At 47.1% G+C, this 17,427-nt stretch overlaps 1 protein-coding gene across 1 annotated transcript in view; it reads right to left on the bottom strand.

Moving 5' to 3' along the window:
• MYO5C (myosin VC) overlaps positions 1 to 17,427 on the bottom strand; it is a gene marked incomplete at both ends in the record, with an annotated part of 95,947 nt that overhangs the window by 21,739 nt on the left and 56,781 nt on the right. Inside the window, 9 exons of the mRNA XM_080707006.1 lie at positions 293 to 473; positions 1,792 to 1,872; positions 1,963 to 2,026; positions 2,315 to 2,408; positions 7,321 to 7,501; positions 10,633 to 10,696; positions 13,479 to 13,572; positions 15,179 to 15,343; positions 16,786 to 16,932. Coding sequence (XP_080563132.1) covers positions 293 to 473; positions 1,792 to 1,872; positions 1,963 to 2,026; positions 2,315 to 2,408; positions 7,321 to 7,501; positions 10,633 to 10,696; positions 13,479 to 13,572; positions 15,179 to 15,343; positions 16,786 to 16,932 — 1,071 coding nt within the window. The remainder of the gene's footprint in view (positions 1 to 292; positions 474 to 1,791; positions 1,873 to 1,962; positions 2,027 to 2,314; positions 2,409 to 7,320; positions 7,502 to 10,632; positions 10,697 to 13,478; positions 13,573 to 15,178; positions 15,344 to 16,785; positions 16,933 to 17,427) is intronic.

The following is a 17,427-nucleotide window of genomic DNA, read 5'->3' as shown; positions in this document are numbered from 1 at the left end:
AGCTGCACGATCCTCCTGTCTCCGCCTCCCAAGCGCAGGGATTACAAGGGTGTGCCACCATGCCCAGCTTATTTTTTATTCTTTATTTTGAAACAGGATCTCACTAAGTTGCAGAGGGCCTCACTAAGTAGCTGAGGCTGGCCGCGAACCTGCGATCCTCCTGTCTCAGCCTCCCAAGTACCACACCCGGTGTTAAATTCGTTGTTTTACTGCCAGGACACTGAATTTTACCTCCCAGTGAAAAATGCCTCTTGGCTAAGGGCCAGGCCCAGCGCCCGTGGCTGAGACCTACCATGTTTTCTGACGTCAGCCTTGTGACTTCATGACGGATGCTCTCGTTGATGTCATTCTCTTCTCTAAATAATTTCTGCAGGTGGTTGATTTCTTGGCTTAGATGCACCACTTTGAAGTTCAGAGCTTCAATCTCCTTCTCGTAGCAATCCTTCTGAGACTGAAAATGACTCTCCAAAACACTGTTAAGGAGGGGAGAAGAGCTGACCATGCGGCAACTCTGAAGGGCTGCGACTGGGGCTTCCTCGGGAATCTGCGTAGCTGCAGGTATGGAGTCAGGAGCTACGATTAGAGGATCCTTCTAGCTGGGTATGAAGCACTGTGTGGGGTTAACACGCAGCCAGTGATAAAGACCTTTCATTTTACAAGTTATTAAGTGGCCTTTTCAAACTCTCTTAAGGGTTAAAAATATATGCTCTGCAGGATTCTACACTTGTGGCTCTGTCAAAACCCATAGAATGAACAACCACAAGAGGGCGCTCTAAGGTACGCTATGGACTCTGGGTAAGAGCCATCTGTGAACTGACCTTTGTGTGTAGGACCTTGATGGGAGGGGGAGGTTGTGCGTGTGGTAACAGGAATATACAGGAACCTTGTATCTTCTACCCAACTTTGCTATGAATCTAAAACTGCTATAAAACAAAAGTTGTTCCTGGTGGCGCACGCTTATAATCCCAGCATTTGGGAGGCTGAAACAGGAGGATCGCGGTTCGCAGACAGCCTCAGCTACTCAGGCCCTCTGCAACTCACTGAGAGCCTGTTTCCAAATAAAGAATAAAAAATAGGGCAGGGGTATAGCTCAGAGGCAGAATGCCCCTAGGTTCCATCCCCAGTACCGCAAATAAATAAATAAATAAATAAAGTTGTTAATTAAAAAAATAATAGCCGGGCATGAGGGCACACGTCTATAATCCCAATATTTGGGAGGTGAAACAGGTGAAACAGGAGGATCACAGGTTTGAGGCCAGCCTAAGCAATTTAGCAAGGCCCTCAACTTAGTGACATTCTGTTTCATAATAAAAAATGAAATAGGGTTCAGAGGTAGAACGCCCTGGGTTTGATCTTCAGTACCAAATATATATATATATGTATATGTATATATATGTATATGTATATGTATATGTATATATACATATATGTGTGTTTACATATGTAAATATATGCATATATTTATATGTGTGTATTTTTATATTTTATAATATATAACAAAACTTCTTAAATTTAAATATACTTCTATATCTACAGCAACAGTGGCTAACTTATTTGATTTCACTATACAGGTTATGGGTTTTATTCCTAGGTAATTTATAATTTACTGCATGAAGAGATTGTTGCCCCTAATTTAGCTAACTGCATCATTATCAGAGAAACATCTCCAGTGATTATTTATTCTTCCCACTGTGAGGATCCACTTTGTGTGTCTAATCTGTGTGAACTAAACTTCTGACTTTCCCATAGTCTATTACCTCTGAAACATAGAACCCAAGGGAAATTCCTTACCGTGTTGCCTTCTTTAGCCCTTCATAAGCAAACCAGAGTTCTCCATCCTCATTTAAGTGTTCCAAGTCTTCCACAGAAAGCCTGGAAAATAAGGAGAGAGAAACAACACTCTAGCATCTCTCCCACGGGCTTCCCATGTCTCCGGACACGCCATAACGCAAAACAGATCACCTGCTTCTTACGTCTTCGATGTCATAGCTCTCCAGGAGTTGTTTGGCGATCTCTGACATCTTTTCTAAAAGGGAAAGGCACAGTGTGCGGACCACAGTCACGCACGAGTCCTCTCTATGACCTTTCCTGGGCCCGGTTTTCTAAGTTTCACACAGAGGCTCCCGCTAAATAACTTGCCAGCCATCCTGCCCCCTGATTCCCCAACCTCCCAGGTGTCCAACCAGCTCGCTGTCCAGGAACCCAGCTGCCCAACCCAACACACACAGGTCAGAGGACACGTCCCCTCCGCCGGCACAGGCCTTCGCCAGCGCAGTCCGCGCCCTATGGACGGAGTGACCTGTGTTCTTGTTACCTCTCATTTCCCGCTTCTGTGACTGCACGTGCTTCTCCACCTCTATCTTCTGTGTCTGAAGCAGCTCGATCTCCTTCTCAAACTCAGAGATGGTCTGAATCACAGCGGTGACGAAACACAGTGGAGAAAAAATAGCAGTTATACTTTTTCTCCGAAAAAAATTACACACTACCTAGCCTTCAGTTCAGGGACATTTCTTTGTAAAAGGTCGCTCTACTGGTGACCAACAAAGTGCTGCAGGTCCCCGAGGAGGGACGGCTTCTGAGTCAAGCCCTTGGTAAACATCATCTGATCTCTGTGTGTGGTGCTGGGATTGAATCCAGGAGCGTTCTACCTCTTAGCTACACCCCAGTCCTGTTTAAACTTTTATTTTGAAACAGGACCTCACTAGGTTAATAAGAGTCTCCCTACTTGCTGAAGTTGTCCTCAAGCCTGCGATCCTCCTGCCTCAGCCTCCCAAGTACTGGTATGTATGCGCCACCATGCCCAGCTAAGGAACACTTGTAAAGAAGAGAGTAAAGAGGCAAGATATCCTCCCTGCGGTTGCTCAGCTAAATCTTGTCCAGCCACCACTGCCTGTATACCTGGCCTTCAAGCATGTTGACCTATTCAAAATGCTGTTGCTGACTGCCAGGATTGCTGTTGTTAGGATTGCCAGGAGTGGTGGCGCACGCTTGTAATCCCAGTATTTGGGAGGCTGATACAGGAGGATTATGGTTCATGGCTAGCCTCAGCTACTTAATAATGCCCATTGCAACTCAGTGAGACCCTGTTTCAAGATAAAAAATTTTAAAAAAGGGCTGGGGATGTAGTTCTGAGGTAAAATGCTCCTGGGTTCTATCCCCAGTACCGAAGAAAGAAAGAAAGAAAGAAAGAAAGAAAGAAAGAAAGAAAGAAAGAAAGAAAGAAAGAAAGAAAGAAAGAAAGAAGAAGAGGAAGGAAGAAGGAAGGAAGGAAGAGGAAGGAAAGAAGAAAGAAAGAAAGAAAGAAAGAAAGAAAGAAAGAAAGAAAGAAAGAAAGAAGAAAGGAAGAAAGAGAAAGAGGAAGGAAGGAAGAAGGAAGGAAGGAAGAGGAAGGAAGGAAGGAAGGAAGGAAGGAAGGAAGGAAGGAAGAAAGAAGAAAGGCGGTTGCTCATCCCAGGTCTATTTTGTTGTATTAATAGATTGAGCTCCCTATTATATAGAGGAGAAAGAATAACTACAACAACTTCGGGTGGAGTTGAGTGCAGGGAAAACCTATAAAATAAAAGCTCTAAAAGTTTCTTGCAGTAGATAATAAGATCATGGCAGGAGAGGGACAGAGCTGCCACCTCCTGACTGTGGGGTTGGCTTCCGAGAGCCTCGGGCATGGCACCGGCCACGACGAACCCCGGCGGCGTGCCCTGGGCAGCCTGGTGATGGAGAGGTTGTGTTCTACCTTTATCCAGGTTGTGAGCTCAGCGGAGGGAGCAACACAGGTTTATGCTTCTGTAACTAAGGGAAATATAAAGACTCCAGAGGCAGCAGAGGCGAGTAAGCCCCCTTGATATTTGCTCCAGATCCTGCTTCCACAGGGGAAGGAGATCAGCTGATATTTACCAAGTGCCTCACTCAGAAGCCGTCCATCCTCACAGACATGCAACAGCTTGTTGACCACCAGTACAGTGATTTTTTTTTTTCCACTACTGGAGATACAACCCAGGGGCATTCTACCTCTGAGCTACACGCTCAGCCCTATTTTTCTTTGTTATTTTGAAACAGGGTCTCACTGAGTTACAAAGGGCTTCACTAAATAGCTGAAGCTGTCCTCGAACCATGATCCTCCTATCTCAGCCTCCCAAATGCAGAGATGACAAGCGTGCGCCACCATGCCCAGCTTTAGAGTGGTCTTGTATAGATTAAAGAAGTGTCACTGAATTGAAGGTTAGGTAGCATGTTCAGGGTCTTGAGTCAAGTTTATGGGAGACTTATCCAACCCTGAAACCCTGTTCTTCTTTGTAAAGGTTCAGTTAATGTTTCAAGTCACACCCATATTTATTTACCTATGCTTTTCAGACTGATTGTAACACAAATAACTTGATGATGATAGATGATTTCCTTTGAAAATCAGACACAGTCATGTTATGACGTTGGAGAGTTTGAGTGGGGTTTTGCCCACCAAAGAAGAGGCGGGTGACACCTACTGGCCCTCGCTCAGCTGCAATCCCATGATGCCCCAAATCTCCCAGAGGCTGCAGCCAGATGGCAGGCCTCCCACAGACACATGTCAGTCTTACGTAATTGCTTAGAAGGAAGAAAGCTGTGACTGTGGGGCTAAAAGTGACCCTTCCCAATCACACGGTCCCATCTCCTCCTCCTCCTCCTTTTTATTGGTGCATTATGATTGAATTTACATAATAATGGCACGTGTTGTTACATGCACATACATAATTTGGTTAATTTCATTCCCTAAAATCTCCTTTATCTCTTGTGTCCTACACTTATTTATTTATTTATTTATTTATTTATTTTGGTGGCACTGGGGTTCCTGGAAGCCCTTCTACCTCCGGGATACACTCCCACGGGCTACACTCCCAGACCTATTTTTTAACTTTTTTATATGGAAACGGGGTCTCTTAAGCCAGTGAGGCTGGCTCCGAACCTGCGCGATCCTCCTGTCTCCGCCTCCCAAGCGCGGGGATGACAATTGTGCGCCACCACGCCCGGCTCTTGTGTCCTACTTTTAAACAATAGGAGACAGGGGGCCCGGAAAAATGGATGTGTCTGCTATGAAATTCAGAGGCTTCTCAAGGTGATTTAAATGCTACTATATAAACACCACGCACGACTATTCCATGGTGGTCGCACAGAACATCTGTGCAATCTTTCAGCTATCTAACTAATGTGTGTTTCACATATTTACTGGATTTACTAAAGCTTTTCAACTTTACGATGGAATGTTTTGCATTGAAGAACATAGGGACACATATGCTTATGTTTTCTGGCAAAGAAACAATTCAGTTAAGCCTTGACTGGGCCAATTATTTATTTTTTTAATTTTATTTTTCTCAAGAGGTTTTTATGAAATTGCCCAAGAATATTTCTAACTTTTTTTTTTTTTTGGACTGGAGATGGAACCCAGGAGCATTCTACCTTTGAGCTACACTCCCAGGCCTATCTTTTATTTTGAAACAGGGTCTCACCTAGTTGTGGAGGGCCTTACTAAGTAGCTGAGGCTGGTCACAAACCATAATCCTCCTATCTCAGCCTCCTGAATGCTGGGATTAGAAAGGTGCACCACCATGCCCAACTATTTCTAACTTTTATGATGAATGTAAATAACAACTTGTATATCTGTGTATGATTAAGCATTTTAAATTAATTAATAAAACACTGTTACATGTGGTTGTCCTCTCAGTGCTTTCCTTTTTAATGTAAACGAACAAAGTATACTTGTGTATATTAATGGGGTACAAACTAAAGTCATAATTGATGAAAAAACATGGAATAATTAAATCAAACTAATTAGCCTACCCACCCCTCAAATACTTAGCACTTGTTCTGTGGTGAGAACATTTGAAATTTACTTTTCATGATCTTAAAATGTGTGGTGCTCTGTCATTAACTATGCTAACCGCGATGGGCAATGGGTCATTGCTTTGTGAATTTACTAAAAGTTTAAATGGAGGATTCTAGCAATAATGTAATTTTAATACAAGTGTTATTGATTTATAACATGATGAATTATATAATAATGAAAGGGACTCGCTCTAAAATTAAGGACAACTCGTTGATAAGTTGTTTTTCTGCGTCTCTTCTTTCATTATACTAAGAGTACAGGCTGAAGGGCTGGAACCTCAGCTACTCAGTGAGACCCTGTTTCCAAATAAAAACATATAAAATAGGTCTGGGAGTACAGCCAGGAGGTAGAAAGCCCCTGGGTTTCATGCCCAATACTGAAAAAAAAAAAAAAAAAAAAAAAAAGCTTTCCTTGCTTTTGAGTTCTCAGAAGATGGAAATTTGAAGTAAGAAAGTTTCCTCCACATTCCTTGACTCTGAATAAATTCTATTTTCCTGCCATTTGACTCTATTTTCAGATCAGGCAAGCAAGAAGTTGAACCTAGCCTCTTGGCCCAGGGAACATTTCCACCAGCTATCAGTAGGCTTCACCTCAATTTCTAACTCGATTTGGAAATAGCCTTTAAGTCAACATATTTAAATAACTATATAAATGTAATTTCAAAAAACTTAGCTGACTTTGGGGGGGTGCTGGAGATTGAACCAGGGACATTCTACCTCTGAGCTACATCCTTAGCCGCTTTTATTTACTTATTTATTTATTTATTTACTTACTTATTTACTTATTTGTGGTACTGGGGATAAAACCCAAGGGCATTCTACCTCTGAGCTACACCCCCAGCCCTATTTTTTATTCTTTATTTGGAAACAGGGTCTCACTGAGTTGCAGAGGGCCTCACTAAGTAACTGAGGCTGTCCGAGAACCACACGACCCTCCTGTCTCCACCTCCCAAATGCTGGGATTACAAGCGTGCGCCACGATGCACAGCTTTTATTCTTTATTTTGAAACAGGGACTCTCTAAATTGCCGAGGCCGGCCTCGAACCTGCAATCTTCCTGTCTCAGCTTCCCAAGTACTCGGATTACAGGTGTGTGCCACTATGCCCAGCTACAAGTTAGCCGACTTGGCATCCACTTGTAATCCTGAGAGCAGGACTGCAGGTTTGCGGGCAGCCTCAGCAACTCAGTGAGACCCTGTTTCAAAATAAAAAGGAGAAAATAGGGCTGGGGGTGTAGCTCAGTGGCAGAATTCTCCCAAGTTCCACCCCCAGTACCAATCAATCGATGGATCGATGGATCGATCATGAAGTGGTTATAGCTGGTCAAAAGCAGCCTGGCTCGCAAAGGGTCCTCTGCCTGTGGCCTGCACGCAGATGCTCCTCGCTATCTGAGCCTGGCGGCCAGGGGCAGGGTGCCGGCAGATGGCCCCGTGCCTGCCGGCTCCCACCTGGGGCTCAAGCCGGCTCCCACCTGGGCCTGCTTGCTGAGCCGAGCCACCTCTCCCTTCAGGCCGTCCGAGGCGACCCGCTCCTCTGCCAGCTGGCGATGGAGCTCCGCGTTCTCTTCCCGGAGCGCTTTCTTTTCTTCTTTCAAAGACTGTATCTGTTTCTCATAGTCTTGTGTCTTCAGCTCAAAACTTTTTTCGAGGCATCTAGTCAGTGAAACCAGGGAGTAATTAATTTAGGTTTATCTGTACAGTCTCTGAACCACAGATCACTTTGGAAATAACGAGAGGAGACCTCCCCCCTTCGGCAAAAGAAGAGAAGTTAATTAGAGCCCATCGCAAGAGCTCCAGTAGGCAGTGGTTTTATGTTTAGCAGACTATTTCCTGTTCCATTAAGGTAAAGTCAACTTTTTATCCCTTCTTTTTTTTTTTTTTTTTTTTTTTTCTTCAGCACTGGGGATTGAACCCAGGGGCATTCTACTACCTCTGAGCTATACCCCTAGCCCTATTTTTTATTCTTTGTTTTTTAAAATTTAATTAATTAATTGATTAATTTTTGGTGGTACTAGGGGTGGAACCCAGGGGCTTTCTACCTCCGGGCTATACTCCCAGACCTATTTTATATTTTATTTGGAAACAGAGTCTCACTAAGTTGCTGAGAGCCTCACTAAGTAGCTGAGGCTGGCTTCGAATCTGTGCGATCCTCCTGTCTCAGCCTCCCAAGTGCTGGGATTACAAGTGTGCGCCACCACGCCTGGCTTGATTCTTTCTTTCCTTCTTTCCTTCCTTCTTTCTTTCTTTCTTTCTTTCTTTCTTTCTTTCTTTCTTTCTTTCTTTCTTTCTTCTTTCTTTCTTTCCTGGCTTGATTCTCCCTTCCTTCCTTCCTTCCTTCCTTCCTTCCTTCCTTCCTTCCTTCCTTCCTTTCTTTTGTGCTACTAGGGTTCCTGGAAGCCCTTCTATCTCCAGGCTACACTCCCAGACCTATTTTTATGTTTTTATTTGGAAACAGGGTCTCTTAAGCCAGCGCGGCTGGCTTTGAACATGCGCGATCCTCCTCTCTCCGCCTCCCAAGCACAGGGATTACAAGTGTGCGCCACCATGCCTGGCGCTTGATTCTTTATTTTTGAAACAAAGTCTCACTGAGTTGCAGAGGGTCTCACTAAGTAGCTGAGGCTGGCCATGAACCTGCGATCCTTCTGTCTCAGCCTCCCAAGTACTGGGATTACAAGCGTGTGTGTGCCACCACGCCCGGCTTTTCTTGTATCTTCTGATTTGAAAAAATGTGTGTCTATGGTTATCATGGCACCAAAAACACAGGACAGAAAGGCTGAAGTTAAAAGACACGTGGTGGTTGGGACACTGCGTCTCCGGAGCCACCTGGGTCCCGTGCAGCCCCGGGAGCGGCTGCTTCCCTCAGCAAAGACCTTGGCACGTTCTGCCACGTGCCAGCTTGGTTTGCTGCTAAACCAGCCAATAGGGCTCAGCATCCCTAACCCATACATCCAAACTCTGAAGTGCTTGGAATCCAAAAAGTTTTGAATCTCAGCATGATGCTCAGAGGATGTCAGATTTGGGCATTTTGAATCAGGGACGCTCAATCAATAACGTCTATGCAAAGACTCCAAGACAGAAACAGAACAACACCACCAACAACTAAAACTTCAAAACTGGAAGCACTCTGGCCTCAAGCATTTCAGATAAAGGATACTCAATCTGTAGAGCCACCCGATATATCCAGGGGTCGCACCCTTCAAAAGTTTTAGACTATATTGCAGCGAATCCGTGTGCCCCAAAGAATCCACTTCTTTGTGAAAGGGTTGCTCAAATAAATAAGTGATGATTAGCTAAGAAAGTAACGTAGGCCGGGCGTGGCGGCTCACGCTTGTGATCCCAGCATTCGGGAGGCTGAGACAGGAAGATCACGGTTCGAGGACAGCCTCAGCTACTTAGTGAGACCCCTTGCAACTCAGTGAGACCCTGCTTCAAAATAAAGAATAAGAAATAGGGCTGGGGGTGGAGCTCGGAGGTAGAATGTCCCTGGGTTCCATCCCCAGTACTGAAAAAAATAAATAATAATAACTTAAATACCGCAGGGCCCAGTCAGAATCGGAAAGTTGTAGGAGTTTATAACCCAAAGGGTTTTAAAAAGTCTGAGTAAGAGAGTCATGCTCCCCAAATATTTGTTTGATTTTCTTTTATAGATATTAGCAAACTTTTAAACTTTGTTCTAAGGTTTTTTTTGAAAAACTGCAGTAGTTCCAAGAGGTCACTAAAATAACCCTTGAAAAAGAAAACTGCAACTAGAAGTCTTGGATTAAAAGAATCTCAGAGCTGGGCATGGTGGGTGACACCCATTTGTGATCCTGGCATTCAGGAGGCTGAGACAAGAGGATCGCAGTTCGTGGCCAGCCTCAGCTACTTAGTGAGGCCCTTTGCAACTCAGGGAGACTTCAAAATAAAAAAATAAAAAAATAAAATAAAATAAAATAAAATAAATAAAATAAATAAAATAAAATAAAATAAATCAAAAATAGGGCTGGGGATGTAGCTCGGAGGTAGACTGCCCCTGGGTTCTAGCACCAGTACTGCAAAAAAAAAAAAGGAGGAATCTCAGACTCAGTCTGAGCTGAGCTGGCTGGGGGTGTGTCCACAGACTGTGGCAGGTGTGTCTCCAGGGTGGGTTTTACTCAGCAAATCGGCCTGCACTGCCCTGACCCAGTCAGGACTGAAAAGAAGTCTGAGCATCACCCCAGCTGGTTCTCTACGCCCTCTGCTTAAAATTATCATTCCCAAGCAATCCTGGCACGAGGACAGATGCCAAGAGCTGAGCTGATTTCCTAGGGCCAAGTGTCCCCTGGAACTTATATTTGCCTAGGTGCACGAGTTAAATGATTCTTGGCGGTCCTCTGCGCCTATTCAGCGGGAGGGTATGAAAAACTTCGGAAACTGTACAATATCTGGAGAGGCACACTGAGTGCTCATGGATCTCAGACCTTCAGTGCCTAAAACTATTTATTCACTCATGGTGGTGTACACTTGTGATCCCAGCATTTGGGAGGCGGAGACAGGAGGATCCTGGTTCGAGGTCAGCCCCAGCTACTTAGTGAGGCCCTTTGCAACTCAGTGGGACTCTGTTTTAAAATAAAGAATCAAAAATAGGGCTGGGGGTATAACTTGGAGGTAGAATGGCCCTGGGTTCCATCCCCAGGACTGCAAAAATAAAATAAAATAGCTATTCACACCCACTTCCCGTACCTGGGATCTGTAAGCTGAGAAGCAAAGTGCAAGGCAGTAGAGAGAGAAGGAAGAAGTGGCTCTAGGCAAACTAGATTTCATACTTCCTTTGCTGTTCCTCTTTTTGCACATCGTCAAAGAGCTGCTTGGTGAGGTTGTCCATTTTTTCTGTGAAGAGAGAATGCTCTTTGAATTATCTCTGCCAAGTACGCGGGAGGCTGAGACAGGAGGATCGCAGATTCACAGCCTCGTGGGAGGCTGAGACAGGAGGATCGCAGATTCACAGCCTCGTGGGAGGCTGAGACAGGAGGATCGCAGATTCACAGCCTCGTGGGAGGCTGAGACAGGAGGATCTCAGATTCACAGCCTCGTGGGAGGCTGAGACAGGAGGATCTCAGATTCACAGCCTCGTGGGAGGCTGAGACAGGAGGATCTCAGATTCACAGCCTCGTGGGAGGCTGAGACAGGAGGATCGCAGATTCACAGGCTCAGGAGACGTAGGGAGACTCAGCAACCTACTGAGACCCTGTTTGAAAGACAAAAATTAAAAGGGCTGAGGGTGTAGCTCAATGGCAAAATGCTCCTGGGTTCAATTCCCAGTAGGAAGAAGGAAAGAAGGAAGGAAGGAAGGAAGGAAGGAAGGGAGTGAGTGAGTTTGCCCAACAGATCCCTTGATTGTCTCATAACACATTTGAGAAAATGAGATCGTAAGAACAATCACATGGTTCTTATTACTAATGGGGCTTAAGATGAGCACGCATTCCATTTTTTATACGCTAGAAATGTGGATACGGAGGTTTTAAAATAATAATCTCAGCTGGGCATGGTGACACAAGCTTATGATGCCAGGATTAGGGAGCTGAGATAGGACCGCAGGCTTAAGGACAACCTCAGCGACGTAGCAAGGCTCTCGGCAACTTAGTGAGATCCTGTTTCACAGCAAAATATTTTTAAAAAGGGCCAGGGGTATAGCTCAGAGATAGAACGTTCCTGGGTTCGATCCGCAGTAACACAAAATAATAATAATGATAATCATCTCACAAATTTTTCATGTCGGAATTTATAAATTGTTTCATTTATAGTACTTTTATTGGTCTGAATGTCATCTGTTGTATTAAAATAGATAAACTGGCTTTAGGACAATATATATGATTAGAAATAAACAGAAACCCCTTGAGAAGAAGAAAATCATGAAATTATCACAAGTCTTCTTCATTTTTTCTTTGGTACTGGGGAGTGACACTGAGTCACGATAGTTAGGGTATATCTAACTGAGATATACCTCAACTATATTTTAATTTTTAATTAATTAATTAGTTAATTAATTTTGCAGTACTAAGGATTGAACCCAGGGGCATTCTACCTCTGAGCTCTACCCCCAGCCCCATTTTTTATTTTGCTGAGGCTGGCTGCGAACCTGTGATCCTCCTGTCTCAGCCTCCAAGTACTGGGATTACAAGCGTGCGCCACCATGCCCGGCTTTAATTTTTATTTTAAAGTAGGATCTTGCTAGGTTGCTGAGGTTGGCCTGGACTCCCAGGGCTCTGTGCCCCAGGACGCTCTAGACGGCTGGCTGAGATGCACACCAGAGTCTCCCAGGCCTGAGCCTTAATACTATTCCCTGAGGCTTCACGTTGGAGCTTAAGGAAAAGAACTCTAGCTAAGATAATCAAGTGCGGTGCCTTAAACCCAATTCAGGATCCACCGGGGCATTTCATCCCAGAGCTACACCCTCAGCTCTATTTTAATTTTTACTTTAAAACAGGGTATTGCTAAGTTGCTTAGGCTCTTTGCTACATTGCTGAAGCTGTCCTTGAACCTGTGATCTTCCTGCCTCAGCCTCTCAAGTACCGGGGCTACAGGCGTGCATCACCACGCCTGGCCTTTCCTGGGGTTTAACAAGAACTCTCTGTTCCAACTTGAGCAGGAGAGCTATGGGCGGGTAGAGCTAGGCTAAAGGTAGCTGCTTCGTACCCCCAAAGGAAAGCAACGCCCACGGATTGCAAGGCCTGTCCTTCTGTCAGGACTTGGGCAGTGACAGAGATCACGTGTACCGCTTAGACTGAGTCACGCTGCCAGCTCTGAAGTTTCTGCACATCTTTGGTGAGTAATGTTACTGCGCGTTTCTCTGACTGTGAGTCACGATCGCCTCAGTGTTTAAAAATGCACGTGCCTGAACCACCCCGGCTACCGTCACCGCCACCACCATAGCACACCCCTGCACAGGCACACAGACACACGCGTGTCCTGATGAAAGGCTGGCAGCCCACCATCTGCGTGCTGTGCAAAGGGTCCCAGGGACTGCTGTGCTGTGTGATGAATCCATCCACAGGGGAAGTTAGCACAGCTTAAAGACAGCTGTTCAGTGAGAAGCAAACAATTCTCACAAAGCCGGGTGTGGTGGCGCACGCTTGCCATCCCAGCATTCGGGAGGCTGAGACAGGAGGGTCATGGTTTACGGACAGCCTCAGCTACTTAGTGAGGCCCTTGGCAACTCAGTGAGATGCGGTTTCCAAATAAAGAATTAAAAAAAAAAGCCGGGCGTGGTGGCGCACGCTTGTAATCCCCGCGCTTGGGAGGCAGAGATAGGAGGATCGCGCAGGTTCAAAGCCAGCCGCGCGCGCTGGCTTAGGAGACCCTGTTTCCAAATAAAAATGTAAAAATAGGTCTGGGAGTGTAGCCCAGAGGTAGAAGGGCTTCCAGGAACCCCAGTACCACCACCAAAATAATAATTAAAAAAAAGAATAAAAAATAGGGCTGGGGGTATAGCTCAGAGGTAGAATGCCCCTGGGTTCCATCCCAGTACCACACACACACACACACACACACACACTCCTCACAATACTCAGTGTACCCCAGAGACCTCTGATTCTAAGTTCGGTCCAGCCCAGTGCTCCTCGCGGGATGACTGGGGCGCGAGTGTGAGGGTCTACCAGCCGCCCAGCCTCACCTCTCAGCTCTTCCGTCTTCTCTCGGAGTTCCAACTGTATCTGCTCTTTCTGTATCTCCAGTTCCGAATTCTGCTTCTGAAGCTTTGCCAATTTCTAGTGAAGGCAAGGGAAAGAAAAACCTTTTTAAAAACCCACCACCTCTAAGCTGGGCGTGGTGGCGCACGCTCGTCATCCCAGTACTTGGGAGGCTGAGACAGGAAGATCCGGGTTCACGGACAGCCTCAGCTACTTGGTAAGGCCCTCCGCAACTTAGCAAGACCCTGTTTCCCAATAAGGAATAAAAACGTGGGCTGGGGGTGTAGCTCGGAGGTAGAAAGCCCCTGTGTTCAGTCCTCAGCACCACAAAAAACAAAACAAAATTAAAAAAACCTCACTGCCTCTCTTGGTGAAAAGCCTCAGGTCATTAAACCGGCTTCTCCCCTCTGCCCCTGCCCAGAGATGACAGCCAGCATTTGCCCCCTGCGAGACGCTGCAACCGCCATCATAGGCCAGGGCTCCGTGGGACCTCAAGGCCCCGCATGTGCCTTGAGCAGGGGCCCAACATGGTTTGCAACAGCTGATGCCCGGGACAAAGACCAAGCCCAAGTTCTCCTTGAGACCAAGGACATGTGCTTTTCCTGCTTCTTGATGGCTCACACGACATAATTACTGAATTTAGGACGTGCAGTGGGTTCACACTTTGAGGTTATGGCTCAGGTAGGGTGAGCATGGCAGAATCTCGGTTTTCTTGGCTTCTCTTGGAAGAGTGCCCACTGGGACACAGCGGGGGCCCTGGGTGCCAGCTGCAGGAGACTGTCCGTGTTGGCAGGGGTTCTGGGAGGGGATCTGGGAGGGTAGGGGCACCCTCTGGGGCCACTGGCAACCAGCCACGGGTGCCGCAGCACTTATGAAAGTACAGGAGAAATTAGGCATGGTGGCACATGCTTGTAATCCAGCATTTGGGATGCTGAGACAGGAGGATCACAGCCTCAAGGACAGCCTCAGCTACTTAGTGAGACCCTGTTTCCAAATAAAGAATAAAAAATAGGGCCGGGCGTGGTGGCGCACGCTTGTAATCCCCACGCTTGGGAGGCGGAGACAGGAGGATCGCGCAGGTTTGTAGTCAGCCTCGCTGGCTTAAGAGACCCTGTTTCCAAATAAATAAAAAAGTATAAAATAGGTCTGGGAGTGTAGCCCGGAGGTAGAAGGGCTTCCAGGAACCCCAGTACCACCAAAAAAAAAAAGAATAAAAATAGGGCTGGAAGTGTAGCTCGGAGGTAGAATGCTCCTAGGTTCCATCCCCAGCGCCGCAAAAAAGAAAAAAAAAAATAGAAGAAAAGAAAGAAAAAAAATACAGGAAAATGGATGGTAATAAGCCATTTCTGTCCACCGTGTTAGCTCACACTGGTGCGGGGCCTAAAACGGGCATTTGACTAAATTATCTCATTTGACAATTTTGTCCTCAAAACGCCTCTGTTGGTCCCTTTGCGTCCTTCGCATTTTACATACCACATTCAGAGAAGATGCATGACTTGGTCAAGGCTGCGCAGCCCGGCAGCAGCAAAGCCAAGAGCATCATTACCCTGCTCGCCCCCGGACCCTCGTCCTCTGGCCTCCCTTCCCTGAAAGGTAGGCTCCCCGTGGCTGTGGACGTCCACAGCAGACTCTGCTTTGCAGGAAGGGCGTGGGTGCTCGTCCCCCGGGACCCGCGCGGCCTGACCTCTTCCGCGGCCTCCCTGTACCGCTTGCCCTTCTCCTCGTAAGCGCGCCTGTGGGTGGCCGCTCTTTCCAGCTTGGTTTCCAGTCTCTGCATCCTCTCCACATCCCCGGCCCGCATGCCGGCCAGGCTGGTCAGCTTCTCCACCAGCCCGTGGTTTTCTTTGCTCTAAAGAAAAGAAGCCGCAGAGGGTCAGAGGGTCATCCCGAAGGGAGAGGCTGCAGCCACCTGTTATAGGAAGTGTCCACTTGTTATGGAGGTCGCGGTGGGGCCTGCCCAGTCCCGGAGCCAGCTCCAGGGTGGCCGTAGTGTCCTGCGCTACACTGTGTCCTTTAGAGAATCATTTGCTCAAGTCCTATGCTTTGAGCCTTGGCTATGACCCTATTGGAAGATAAGGCCCTCAAAGAGGTCACTAGGGCGGACCTTAATGAAGTCACTGGTGTTCTTTTAAGAAGAGGGGATTAGGACCGTCGAGGCAGAGGGAGAGAGGTACAGGCAGAGAGAAGAGGCAGCTGGCTAGAGGCCCAGGAGAGAGGCCACAGAAGGACCCGACCCCGCCAACTCCCTGATCGGGGCTGCCGACCTCTGGAACCGTGAGATAATACAGTCTGGTTTTTACACCGCCCGCGCTGGGTGCTAGTTATGACAACCCCAGCAAACTGACACCCCGGAGCGGAGCGTCACCACACTCCCTCAGGCCTTGCTCCTGCCTGTTCATGGCTGACTGCTGTGCCATTCTGTGTGAACTAGGTAACACAAAGACCTGGAACCCAGGAGCGTAAGGAGGGACTGCTACAGACCTCAGGTTCATTTGCCCGTCCATGCAAGGACTCCGATGGTTCAGTTTAGGGCCAAGCTTAAAGTTCACTGCGGGACAGTCTAGGCATTACTACAAACAGGCCCAGGAGTGAGTTTCATGCTGTGCCCTCCACTGGCTGAAAGCATGTGGGGTTTTTTGGTTTCTTTGATTTTGTATTTTTCCCTACCAGTGAGGAACATATCTGGATGAAGCAGGGCTAAGCCAGACTCCATGGCGCTTGTAGGCAAGTTAGAAAATCTTAGCTCCTCTGAGCTGATACAGTCCCGCAGGAGCATGCTTGGTACGTGGACAGTGTCTTTGTACAAGTCAGAAAAAGATACCTGGAGCCGGACATGGTGGCCCACGCTTGTAATCCCAGCATTCGGGAGACTGAGACAGACTCAGCTACTTAGTGAGGCCCTCTGCAACTCAGTGAGACCCTGTTTCAAAATAAAGAATAAAAAATAGGCCTGGGGGTGTAGCTCAGAGGTAGAATGCCCCTGGGTTCCATTCCCAGTACCGGGGTGGGTGGGGGGGGCAGACAGACAGACAGACCTGGGGCTCAAGGTAGCCCAGCTTCATGCAGGCACACACACCCCAGCGAGCAGAGCCAGGTGCCCTTGTGCGGGGGATTCCCTCAGTGACAACCCTTTAGAGCAGATTTCTGTATTCCAGCTCAGGGGCTCCACGTTAGCTGTTGGAATTCCTCATACGGGCACAAATTTTTATAGCAGAGCTAAGGACCTGGTCCAGAACAATCTACATGTCTAGTAAAAGAAGTAGTGGCAAAAGATGTGTTCGGAATGCTTACCTGGTCCTCCAGCTTTTTCTGCAAGCGCTGGACCCTGTACGTCAGCTGAATGTTGAGCACAAATCTTCGGATATTCTGGAACCGGCGTCTGGCCAGCCATGCCCGGGCGTATTTCTGAAGGATCACGGCCTTGTGTTCCTCCAGCATCTTTGAAACAAGATTTTATGGAATGCAAACAGGATCTCCACCACTTCTCCCACCTACTCCTCCAGAGCCAGAAAATGCCACTACCAGCACACTCCTATGGCGTAAAATCTGGAATTCTGGTCACGACCCACAGAGTCCTGTTACACCTGAACTGCTGAAGCAACAAGCCGATCCAGCTGCAGCAGACAGCTGTGAACAGACCCTTTCACCTCCCAGCAAGGTTTTGGTGCAGAAAACTCCCTCGCTAAGCCGGGCGTGGTGGCGCACACTCGTAATGCCAGTACTTGGGAGGCTGTGACAAGAGGATCGCAGGTTCGAGGACAGCCTCGGTAAGTAGTGAGACTCTCATCAACCTAGTGGGACCCTGTTTCCAAATAAAAATAAAATAGGGCTCAGGGTGCTGCCTGGGGATAGAATGTCCCGGGTCTGTCCCCAGTACCAAAAAAAAGGGAAAAAAGAAAAAAGAAGAAGAAAACTCCCTTGCTACCCGTGGTG

Source organism: Muscardinus avellanarius (genome assembly GCF_963383645.1).
Source record: "Muscardinus avellanarius genome assembly, chromosome: 12".
Lineage (NCBI taxonomy): Eukaryota > Metazoa > Chordata > Mammalia > Rodentia > Gliridae > Muscardinus > Muscardinus avellanarius.
The sequence above is the reverse complement of the archived record's forward strand: the minus strand, read 5'-3'. Positions and strand labels throughout refer to the sequence as shown.